Here is a 12,339-nt window from a genome sequence, read left to right on the forward strand (position 1 = left end):
GTCTGTATCCACAAGCCTGTGATTTTGTTTCTATCCATGTGTCACTCCTGAAGGCCTGAATAAGTCTGACAGTGAAACAGAAGTCCTCTGAGCCACAGAGCCTGACTCCACCTATTTGTGAATATTCAGTAGAGCTGGTTGAACAAAGCGCAGCAGCAGGGTGTGGTTTCACTGAGACAGGAAACAAAAGGCGAGAACGCTACAGCTGCAGGAAAGTTTAAAATTCAATTGGCTGCTATTGCACTCATTAGAACAAAATGCTGCCACAGTTTAGTCTTTATGTTGTTGGTGTGACTTTGAATTTTGGCTCAGTTTGAAGGAATTTCTGTCCAAAGAATTAAGCTGCAAAGAAAAAAAAAATCAGCCCTTTAGGATTTATTGTGACCTTCTTAGCCTAATAATTTGAATTATTTGGATTATCACTTATTTTGCCAATTATTTTCTTGATTAATTCATCTGTCGGAAAGGAATGAAAAGCCCTACACGATCAACAAATGAGCTGTTTTGCAGACAGTCAGATATATCAGATTCAGTTTAGTATCACACATGACAACAATAATGGTAAATCCTTGCAATTACAAGCTAGAACCAGAGGATAGTGGGTCATTTCTGCTTTAAAATGACTTTTATTATCAAAATCGTTGGTTAATCTGTGAATCAATTAGTCAGCCTCTTGTTTTAGCCCTAATTAATAGTCCAGAACACTTTTATTTCATTGTATATTTTAGTTTCTATTGAAGTCAAATGTCCTGCCTGTTTAAAATATATGTTGTGCATACCTGATTGTATATGGATTTTTATTTTGAAAAACAAATCTAAAAATGTAAAATTTTCCAGTTTAGCAGTTTGGAGTAAATATTCGTCAGAGTGAACCAAACCGCTGTGCAAAATTTTGTGGGTTTTTGCTCAAGGGAGAGTAGTTTTATTTGAGAAGGAAGGAAGAAATAAATGAAGAAAGACAGAGAAATACCAACAAAAGAAAGGCTGAGCTGCTCGAATAGCTTCCTCACACATCCCAAGAAAAACAGAAACTTGAGATTTTTGTTAAAATCAGCAATTTAGTTTTATTTAGTGTTGAGGGTTTTTTTTGTATTTTTCTGCTTCCCACCATGCGGCCGTCAGCGCAGCTTGATAATGTCAACGCCCGGCTCCATTTGGAGAGGATTGATTTGTGCAGCAAACAACTTTGCTAATCAATCTTGAATCACATGTTGTTGTAAGTGGCATGAAACAGTCTCCAGCCATCATTACAGCACTCCGGTCATTAACATTGATGAAGCCGTGTCCCCTCGTGGAACAGACGCTGTGATAATTGTCGAAGGCCTGCTGTGTAACGACTGGAATCAGGATCAGGGAGAAAATCAGTTAATTACATCCACTTTTTTTACGCAAAATGTTATAAACCTTTTTACCTATAAATTCAAAGCAGCTTCCTAGAATGAGGCTGGTGCCAATTGGTTGTTGGAAGTTTCAGATCAATAACAGATCACGCACTGCTGGGTTAGGGTTCGTGAGGCTTTTGCTGTAACTGATGTGTTGTAATTTCTCGGTAGCATCATGTGGGATGTGACTCCATACAGGATTATTGTTCTAGTGTGTTTTATTGATTGATCCAACGGTTGATCTAAGTTTCCTTTTGGTCTTCAACGCAGGATGTTGCTTTGTCAATAAATCACTGGGAAGCAAATTTAATCAAGAGATTAATAAATATTGGTGAGAAACGCTGCGGCTTTGAGGACAGTGTTCAGTGACTTATCTGGCAGGAATGTAACCAACAATAAAACCGAGACCACAGAGGGGGCAAAGCGGAGGAATGCAAAACTGCTTTTGATGCTGAAAACTCCAGCTCGGTTTCCTCTGAGTATCCTTGATGTTTCGGGCATGAAAAAGTCCCCCAGGCTCGCGCTGTGAAATCTGAACAGTAAGTTATTTAAAGAAGATCAGAAACAAAGCGTGCGTGCACACTTTTACATCCTCACATGAAAATAGAATCAGATTATTCTCCCTTTTTGTCATATTTTTCTGTTGAAGGTGCTTCCCAAGTACGTGGCTCATTGTGTGTTTCTCTGCGGCCATATTTGTTTTCCTCCTTTGACACTTGAAATTGAGAGTGTAACCATGCACCGCTGCTTCTCGGAGCTGTTTGTTAACCTGTATTAACTCCACCTCAGTGTCCCTTTGAACTTGTGCTTTGGGGGAATGTGAAGAATGCTTAAACATGCCGGTGATGTATCGCAGGCTGCTGTGATTTGTTTGAGTGGGTTTTGGACATAGTGTCTGGTCATCAGTGCCAACAGAAACCTGAGATCTGAGAGGGGGGGTGGATATTTATCATTTTACAGCATATTTTTTAGAAATTAAAGCTAGGGTAGGCAGGCATCTAGAAGGGGGCAAAACAGAAAACAAACAAAGGAAAACATGAGAATTAATTTACCCCACAACCTCTGAGTCTGCTTCACCAACACTGACCTGTGTGTTTACTGTCCAATTCTCTTTTTGATAGAACTTTCTTCCTTTTTGGGGGGGATTGCTTTACATCATAGGCGGTTGTTGCCAGTGCTGAAATAGCAAGGACTTTCTGCCAATTGAATAAGGCTTCCACCATCTGCATTTGTACAACAGCCAGCAGGAATTCATTCTCTCTGAAAAAGCTGTGATTGGCCAAAGCCTCCCATCAGGGGCTACATCTCCTAAAACCTGGAAATGGAGCCAAGAGAAGGTGCAGGACTCTAGTTTCCTGCAGACCACTTTAATTACAAAATGCTGAAAGTTTTATTTCTTTTTTTTTTTTTGCCCGGTGAAGCCAAAAAACCGACTGCCTACCTCAGCTTTAATTGAAAGGATTAAGAGTTGAGTGTCTCTTTCATTTTACTGTGTTTGATCCAACACACAGTCTAACAAACAGCTGCTAACAGAGGTTTGTTTGTGAGTTATCTTTAACGTCACACTATTTTTGAATGAACAACATGTTATTCACGCATGATTACTCTGTTTAACTCACTCAAACCTGCTTTTACAGCTGCAGCCTCTCCTGTTGACTCGTGTCGGTTAATTTTAGCAAACTGTCTGTACAACTGATGTTACTGACTGTTGAGTTTACAACTCCTCTCCACTGCTGTTGTATTTTAACATTCACCATTATTCTGTAAGGGCCACTTGCGACCACGCTGGTTGCTGTTCAGCTAAAGAGCCGCAGTGAGATCACTTTTCATGAGTGGGCTCTGGTAGATGCTTTTAATTGATATTCTGTCCACTTAAAATCATGTTGTTGAGCTCAGATATGTAGAGTTACCTTGTGCTTTAGATTTCAGTGTCCTGAAAATGTTCCGATAGATTTTTGCGATGACGACATTCAGCAGCCCCCAGGTGTTAAGAAGGGCATCAACAACATTAAGCGACTGATGTAATTGAATGTGAAATAACAATGCTGACTAATTATGTATTACAAGTAAAAAAAAAAAAAAGCCGGTTTTGTTTATTAGTCATTCAGGTCCTATAGGGAATCTGGCCCAATTTGCCAGAAGACTGGGTGGGGTTGAAGCCAAATGTTGAGGGACATCTGGCTGTAAATCTGTGAGCTTCTGCTCGATGGATGACATCACCGCACATGCTGCCTTTCTCCCCTCGAGGTCTTCACCCTTTTACAAACCCTAATACCACAGAAACATGCATCAGCCCACTGATAACTGCATTGTTATTGTGCTTTTGTCTCGGCGTACACCCGTCCTCTAATAGCCGTCTGAAGACGAAATGGAGATGTCCAGCAGAGACGAGTCAGTTTATCATTTCACTTACTGGAGATGGGCTTTTCAATGTTTTATACTGATTCACTTAAGTTAATGCACTGCGTCAAGATGCAAAAGATAAAGATCCACTCACACAACGCCACCACTTTTAAAACATTCAGCTTTTTAACAATGAAACCAAACCAACAATACACAAACTCACTGTATAGGTATGTTCCACAGTCACATCCTTCATCCTTCTGCAGCTGATTCATCGATAGATTTATTGTCTTTGTTCCCCCCCCCCTATAAAAACTCTATATAGGGCCATTCCATGGATAGATGAGTTTGCATAACACTGGTGCTTGGCGCTGGGGGCGTCTTTTGATTTGACACGTAGGGAAGTAAATGAGAGAAAAATGAAGGATGCCTCTTTCATTATTAAAGGTGTCACTGAAGAATCCACAGAGAGTTCATCATCATCTGACTCAGCTGTTCCTCTTGGCTCTGGAGGGCATTTTTGTGTTTTGTTAGCTCATTGGCTTGTTTTTGCAGCCAGCAACTGTTCTGGTTTAAACCCACCACTCTTATTTACCTTGTATTTTTAGCCCAAGTAGGCAGTTATTTTCAGACCAAAAACCCACCGTACGCAGCCGGCACAGCTCCAAACTGGACGGCTTATTGCTTATTAATTTGTGTAACTTAGTGAATAAGAATCAAGAGCTGAAAAAACGGTCAATTTTGCTCCATTTCTGCTCGAGTAAATACATTTTAAAAGGCCTTATTATGTCAGGATTGTTGCAGCAGGCTTTTTTTGCTGCCACCAAGTGGCCAAACACTGTTGGATGCTTCTTTAAAAAACGTACATGACACAAAAACAGCTCACACTTCACGTTTATGAATTCTGCTTTCAAAGAATCAGCTGAACCCTTTCAAACCTTCAACTATGATCTCCCACAGAGCCAGTCTGCGCTGACTCAGCAGTTCTTTGAAACCCAATGTCTGCTCCCAGCTGGGACTCACTTGAAACTGCCAGCAGAGCCAGCAGTAATGCACCGGGACGCCACAACCCCCAGCCTCGTGTCCATCAGTATTGATCCGGACACGGCTTCCCATCAAGTGACCAACGCCGTAGTAGTCCGTCTGCTCTCTGATCTCATGTCTCGTACATTAGAGGCCTGATAGCCGCAAAGTCTGAGAGACTCTCTTGTTTGTTAGATCTTATCCCCACCTTGATCGTTCACTTTGACTGACAGGGCAAGGGCATCTCCCACCATCACGTTCTAATTTGCTCCGTTGCAGGAATGTCACATGGTGAAAGATTTGCTGTATAGAAACCCAAGCAGTGGATTGAACAAATGTTGGAGAGCGGTCCGGGCATGAATTAGACGGGGGGGCTCTCTGCCTGCCAGGTATGCCGGCAGCAGGCACAGACAGGCACGCATCAGGCATTCACTCGTGTTTTCTTTCCCCTCAGTTATTCCCGTATCGTGTCTTGGATCAGCCTGTCACCAGTTCACGCCTCGGAAGGCTGATGTTGTTTCAGGAGTTTGATTATCATCTCAGACTTGCCTACCTGCCCGACTTCTGCACGGGCGTCGTTCAAACCCCGACGTGACTGAAAGTGTGAATGAGATAATTAGCTGTGTTGGTAAAGTTATTTAGGAGGCAGCTTCCCTCCACAGCTGTGTATTATGGTCCTGAAATCATTTGTGAATTAGTTGATTACTTCATCGGCACCGTTTATGGTTCATGGTCGGCTGCTCAACCCTTTGGCCCCCCATCAGCACAAAACTTATCATCAGCAATTTAGACAAGGTTTAACATTATTATTACATAGGGCACCATCTGTCATGAGACAAGGTGTGTAAAATGGTGACTCAGATGCAGAAATTGATGCTGAATTTTTATTTTACACACAAAAAAAATGCAAAAAATTGAAAAGGTTCAAATCCCTGATATGCAGGATTGACTTATTGTCAGCCTGCGTGATTATTGCACCCGATATTCAGTATGTTTCTAATTATTTGTGTTGTAATTATATAATTAGCATTTTTTGTTTGTTTGTTTGTTTTTTTGTTTGTTTACTGATATCTGATAAATACACCTAAAAATGCACTCACCTGTAGCAGCCCACGCACCATCTGACTGGTTTCACGACACGAGGAACAGCTGATTATCACTGAAAGATAAATACTTAAAAGTTCTTTTTTAATTCAATCTATATAAAACATTAACAAACACATTGATTTCAACTAAATTTAGTACTGAGTTTGTGATAATCTTTACTGCAAATCTGTATCAGTTTCAAATATCGTTTTGCTGTCCTCATCATTAGCAATAATCAATAAACTTTCTTTTCTTTCTTATATCATTCTAACTTGAATATCTTTTAGGATTTGAACTTTTCATCGGACAAAACAAACAAATGTAAGATGCCACTTTGGGCTCGTGGAGAATGCTTTGGATGGTTTCCTTCATTGCAACAACCAAATGAAAAATTGACAAATATAAAACTAATAAAGACGGATTAATGAGGTGACCCAACAGCTGAGTGGTTTGGGACACATACCACATGGGTACAAATGCCATCAGCAGCGAGTCCCTGGTTTGAATCCTGCTTGGCCTGAAAACTTACAACATGTCGTTCCTCTACTTTCTCTCTCCTGATGTCTGTTTCTCTTCACTGTCACTATATAAACGAGGCAAAAAATTGGAGAATGAAATCTCTAAAAATGACAGACGAATTGAAAATGAAGACAGTAGCAGTAGTTGACCTTTGATGTCTGTCCACATGTTGTTGTTTGTCCATTTAACCAAGGCATTTTTTCAGTAATACAGCGAGATATGACACATCAAACCACAATGTTCTAATCTAACAATGCAGCAGGGATACAATCTGAGCACTGAGCATACACCAACACTGCCCTGCTAGATGTCTGTACATATATGATATAGTTTTCTGTCCTATTCTTGTTCAAACAAGCCAAAAGAAAAAAATGCACAGCTGTTGTGTGTGGCACAATATGCCATCTATTTCTGGATAAGGACTCATGTTCCTTATTGTTTCTAAATCAAATTCAAACAACGACATTAACTTTTCAACACCGATGCTGAGATATGTGCGCGCATTGTTGCAGGCGATCTATCTGCAGAAGGAGGAGCTGAGCAGAGAGATGGTGTACCCGATGCACCCCAGCAGCATCCACGGGGTAGAAGACATGTCCACACTGGCCGAGCTGCACGAAGCTGCCATCATGCACAACCTCTTTCTGCGCTACCAGAAAGACAACATCTATGTAAGTCCTGATCTGTGTGCACGTTTTGAATATGCCACCATGAGGTGCCTGTCACCTGTGGGCCCTGTCGTGTTTTTCAGCCGCGTGTTTGTGCGCTTGTTTTTCTGAGAGCCGATAATGTGCAGCACAGCCAGAAAGAAATTTCAAAGCAGCTTCAACAACAGGGAAGGTCAATTCTTTGAGGCGAAGCAATGCAACAACAAGATAATTTGTGTTTTCAGTAAGCAGCATGACCAAGACCTCATGACTTGGAAAAAAACATTTACACTGTTGTTATTTCTCTGCTATTACTGATACACTTTTCCTCTCCACACACAAGCTGCAAGTCAGGTATTGAAGATGATGTTTTGAGAGCATGAAAAATTGGTAAAAGTGAGGATCTGAGCCATTTTGACAAGAATCAAACTGTGATGGCTGAACGACCGGGTCAGACCATCTTTATAAGATCTTGTCAGGTGTTCCAGGTATGCAGCGGTTAGTATCTACCAGAAGAACACCACATAGATATGCTATCATAAGACAGCAACAGTTCTGCCGGGACACCTTGGGTCCTGGTATTCATGTGGCTAATACTTCATCAGGCACCACCCGTCTAAACATCGTTGCAGACCATCATCACGGCTGTATTCCCTGATGGCGGGGGCCTCTTTCAGCATGAACACTGCCACGCTGCAAAAATAGTTCAGGAATGGTTTGAAGAACATGCCGGAGACTTCATGGCGTTGATTTGGGCTCCAAATGCCTCTGAGCTCAGTACAATTGAGCATCTGTGGAGAAAACAAGTCTGATCCATGGAGGTCGTACAGCTGCAACTTCCAGGACTTGAAGGATCTGCTGTTAACGTCTTGGTGCCCAAAACCACAGGACACCTTCAGATGTGGTTGTTGTGGAAAATAATCAGAAGTCTAATAATCTGAAACACAAAAAAGCAAAGCAGGCCGAGTAAAGGTTTTTATAGACTTTTTAAAAAATATATACGAGGTGTGTCAGAAAAGTTTCAGCACTGGTGTCACAAAAGATAGATTTCAAATCCAAACTACAAGTTTTCCTCTTCGTAGTAATCCCCCTGGAGTCTAACACACTTCCTCGGGCTTCTCTGCCAAACTGCCATGTACTTCTGGAAGGATTCTTCCAGGATCCTCCACAGCTCCGTCGTCACAGCCATCTTGATGTCGTCCACGTCTTCAAAACGGGTCCCCTTGATGACCCCCTTGAGCTTGGGGAAGAGGAAGAAATCCCACAGAGCCAGGTGGGGTGAGTAGGGAGGTTGCTCCAGCACGATGATGTTCTTCTCAGCCAGGAACTGTGGGATGCTCAGGGCATCGTGAGCAGGCGCGTTGTCATGGTGAAGCAGCTACGACTTGTCCTACCACAACTCTCGCCTCTTTTGAACAAAGCAAACATGGATCTCTTTGTAGACCTGCTGGTTGATCGTCTGAAGGGGAAAACTTGTGGATTGTAGTTTGGGTTTGAAATACATATTTTGTGTCACCAGTCCTGGAACTTTTCTGACACACCTCGTATAAATAAAATGCTTATAAAGTATAAAATGATACCCAACACTCATGATACAGATGAAGCGTTGGATAAAGTGAACCTCTGTGAGAGCAATCAGAACTGGATTTCCTTTTTGTTTGCTTCACCCAGTTTCACTCCCAGGATTGCTTTCACAGTGAAGCGCTGAGGTTCCACTGAAACACTATCCAGGCTTTATTAAAATAATCACTGCCCACAGTCACATGGTAACTGTGTTTCTGGAAATCCTATCTCCTAATCTCATCTCAGAGGGTTCGCCCAGCGTCTCTGCATGGCATCGCAGAATGCTATCATTGTGGAATGATGACCCACAAACACACTTCTGTGAGGCACTTTTCCCCAAAGCGCATTACCCGAGCAGGACCAATGGGTCCTAAAATATTAGCAGCCTGACTGCAAACTAGGCCATACGCAGCAGTTTAAGAGTATTACTGATTGCAGGTACTGTGTCAGAGGAAGGTGGGTGAATTAACAGTGTTAGGTAAGAGCACTGTAGATCTTATATAGAAGTCCTATGCAACTCACTAATAATCTTCTTTCTCTCATACTTTTTTTTATCTCCCTCAGACCAACATAGGTTCAATTCTGGCAGCAGTAAATCCCTACAAGCAGATAGCAGGCCTGTACGACGGCACTGCGGTCGACTTGTACAGCAAACACCAGCTGGGGGAGCTGCCGCCTCACATTTTCGCCGTGGCCAACGAGTGTTACCGCTGCCTGTGGAAGAGGCACGACAGCCAGTGTGTCCTCATCAGGTGAGGACTCCTCTCAGAAATGCTGGATCCAATTTGAACTCCTCTACTGTTACAAAATCATTAGAAACAGCATGAAACTAATGCACAGGATAGATTAGTTGACTTCTTTTGACCTCAAACATCGTTCGACTTCTGAAATAATCTCTGTATATTGAGTTTCATGTGACATTTACCTGCATTACCAAAAAGTATAAATACGCTTGACAGGTTTAACAGACCCGTTTATGTATCTGCTCTTGTCTGTCTTTGTGTCTTCAGTGGGGAGAGTGGTGCTGGGAAGACAGAGAGCACCAAGCTGCTGCTGAAGTTTCTGTCGGTGATGAGTCAGAACTCAGCAGGAACTCCTCTGTCAGAGAGAACCACCAGGGTGGAGCAGGCCCTCGTCCAGAGCAGGTACTGTACCACCCCCAGCCTCTGACCCCGACTCTGTTCATGTGTGTGGTTCCAGATACACGTATTCACTTATTTATACACGTGTGTCCAATTTGTCCACATTCATCTATATCCAAGGCACATGTGTAGTGTAGTTATTCGTATTATCCACAACTATCCACATGTATTTCTACATACGTGTATATTTTTCTAAGAGCAAAGCAGTGGTGTATTTTCATATCTCCCCTGAGTGAGATCAGTGTGAAATTAAACGTGTTAAACAGAAAGGCCTCACCACAGGTACAAGTATAATACACTTACAACCACTGGAGGATCAGAGTAATCAATAATCTGAGTCAGAAAATGCTAGACTGCTTCTGATTGGTGGACGGAACCGTAGACGGAGGACTTTGGTAGAAGATTGATTCACTGAGGTTTGCCAGAATTCTATGTACGAAGCTTTTTCTGGGTTTCTCCAACATGTATATATGTGGCCGGAGTGTATCTTGTGCACGTTTTAAAATATCAACAGCAAGAATATATTTAATTTAAATTATTTTATATTTAGCTTCTTGTGTCATAAACATTTTGTACTTTAAGGTATATTTCGTTGTAAGCATAGTTTTCATATTGATTGCATTTTACTTCTTTCTGCTTGTTTTGTTTTTGTGTTTGTTCCTTCTGCCCTGTGAACTCACCAAAGCAAGTTTCCAGCAATGTTTGTTGCAGTGACAGTGGAGTCGACTCAACCCTGCGTGTGGTTATTTTTGTTCTCTTGGCTGTCATTCTTGTGATTTTGAAATAAATGCCTTTGCAGTGATTAACAGCCTCCTTCAAAAGAATTTTCCTGATTATCCCACCACGGGTTGCATTACTTCCTTTGAAAAACCACAGAATTTAAACAATGAATGAAAAGTTTCATGAACTTGAACATGGACTCTTTATTCATTAGTCATTCATGTTAGGAAATCCCTGCATGGAGTAAATTCTGTTTAAATATTAAAAAATCTTTTAGTCACAGAAACACTGTGAGCTCAGCACAGAGGGCGTACTGTTATCAAGACTGCAGCAAATGTTAAGAAATATATATTCTGCATCTGGATTCACATCAGCACCAAAGTGGAAACAATGATGTCAGTCACAGGAAAATGGAAAATGAAGATTATTTAATTGGCACGTTTGTCTTTCTTCTGTCTGCAGCCCCATCATGGAAGCGTTTGGGAACGCTAAGACTGTGTACAACAACAACTCCAGTCGCTTCGGGAAGTTCATACAGCTCCACTTTTCCCAGAACGGAAACATCCAGGGAGGCTGCATCATTGACTGTATCTTTTGAATATTTACCGCTGTAAAGAAATTAGATGTTTGCAGTGTTTTATATGGCAGATAGATCAACTGTGATTCTTCACTGTTCTCCTTGACTGTCAATTATCAGATTTGCTGGAAAAGGTGGGTTTGTGCTGTGGTGAAGTATTTAGAACGTTTCATATTTAATGGCACCAATATTTAACTCAGTAATTGGGTTGAGGAATAACAAGTTTTTCCAACCATCCTCTCTTTCCAAGAATCGCGTGGTTCGGCAGAATCCTGGCGAGAGAAACTACCACATCTTCTATGCGCTGTTAGCCGGAGCAGACAGGGACCACAGAGGTTGGTTTGTACAGAGTTTAGTTTATCACCAGCAGAACAAATCCTGAAATATCTGCTTTCAGGCATCACTACAGCTAAAACAAGTATTAAGTAAACTAATCAAATAGACAAACATATAATAAAGACATCCAGCTGTTTCAAGTAGGTAGGAAATGACTGCAGTGGCCAACAAACTACTCACTAAAGCTCATTCCTCATTGAATTTAAGTGCACATTTTGAAATATACACATGCATTATAGCTGCCTTTTAAATTCTAGTTCATTTAGTTAGATACTAAATAGTTGGTGCACTTGTTTTGTGTGGTTATGGAGAACTTGTAGCTTCATTTCTCTGCATTGCAGACATGTACCTGTTGTCTGAAGGTCCCGAGTCGTATCACTACCTGAGCCAGTCGGGCTGCGTGCAGGACAGCAGCCTGGATGACCAGCAGCTCTTTAACAGTGTGATGGTAAGATTTTTTTTTTTACTGTACATGCTTTGTCTCAACCCCAGATGGCACCATAACCCTTCTCCGTAAGCGGAACACCCATCACTTCCAGAAAACACGAGCCTTGGGGAAACATGTTATTCGATTGTGTCATGTTGGCTTCGGAGGCGCATTATTTCGCATTACGTTCTAAATTATTTCATAGCTCGAAGGAAAAACCAAATTAAATTGAGCCGCTGTCATGACTTGCATGGATCGAATGTGTTTCTGGAGTTAACATTGTGACATGTTGTGCAACTTGATGTGTTGCAGGAAGCTCTGAAGGTGATGGAATTCACGGAGGAGGAGATCAGAGACGTGTTCAAGTTGCTGTCTGCCGTCCTACAGATGGGCAACATTGAATTCATGACAGCTGGTGGAGCTCAGATCACTTCCAAAGGAGGTAGAAAGAGGATATAAGGCAGCGATACACCCACTACACAGAGTCTGTTAGAGTCGCCATATTCAAAATAGTTTGAAGGACACAGATAAGTAGCGATAATAATTATGGCTGTCATTTATCTCTGTCATTTTT

At 41.7% G+C, this 12,339-nt stretch overlaps 1 protein-coding gene across 1 annotated transcript in view; it reads left to right on the forward strand.

Moving 5' to 3' along the window:
- The window catches only part of myo10l3 (myosin X, like 3), a 61,820-nt gene that overhangs the window by 20,158 nt on the left and 29,323 nt on the right, over positions 1-12,339 (forward strand). The window contains exons 3-10 of the mRNA XM_008299149.1: positions 6,866-7,024; positions 9,128-9,315; positions 9,574-9,708; positions 10,888-11,012; positions 11,123-11,136; positions 11,253-11,337; positions 11,680-11,786; positions 12,078-12,207. Coding sequence (XP_008297371.1) covers positions 6,866-7,024; positions 9,128-9,315; positions 9,574-9,708; positions 10,888-11,012; positions 11,123-11,136; positions 11,253-11,337; positions 11,680-11,786; positions 12,078-12,207 — 943 coding nt within the window. The remainder of the gene's footprint in view (positions 1-6,865; positions 7,025-9,127; positions 9,316-9,573; positions 9,709-10,887; positions 11,013-11,122; positions 11,137-11,252; positions 11,338-11,679; positions 11,787-12,077; positions 12,208-12,339) is intronic.

Source organism: Stegastes partitus, unplaced genomic scaffold, assembly GCF_000690725.1.
Source record: "Stegastes partitus isolate 25-593 unplaced genomic scaffold, Stegastes_partitus-1.0.2 Scaffold1383, whole genome shotgun sequence".
In the NCBI taxonomy this organism is placed as follows: domain Eukaryota; kingdom Metazoa; phylum Chordata; class Actinopteri; family Pomacentridae; genus Stegastes; species Stegastes partitus.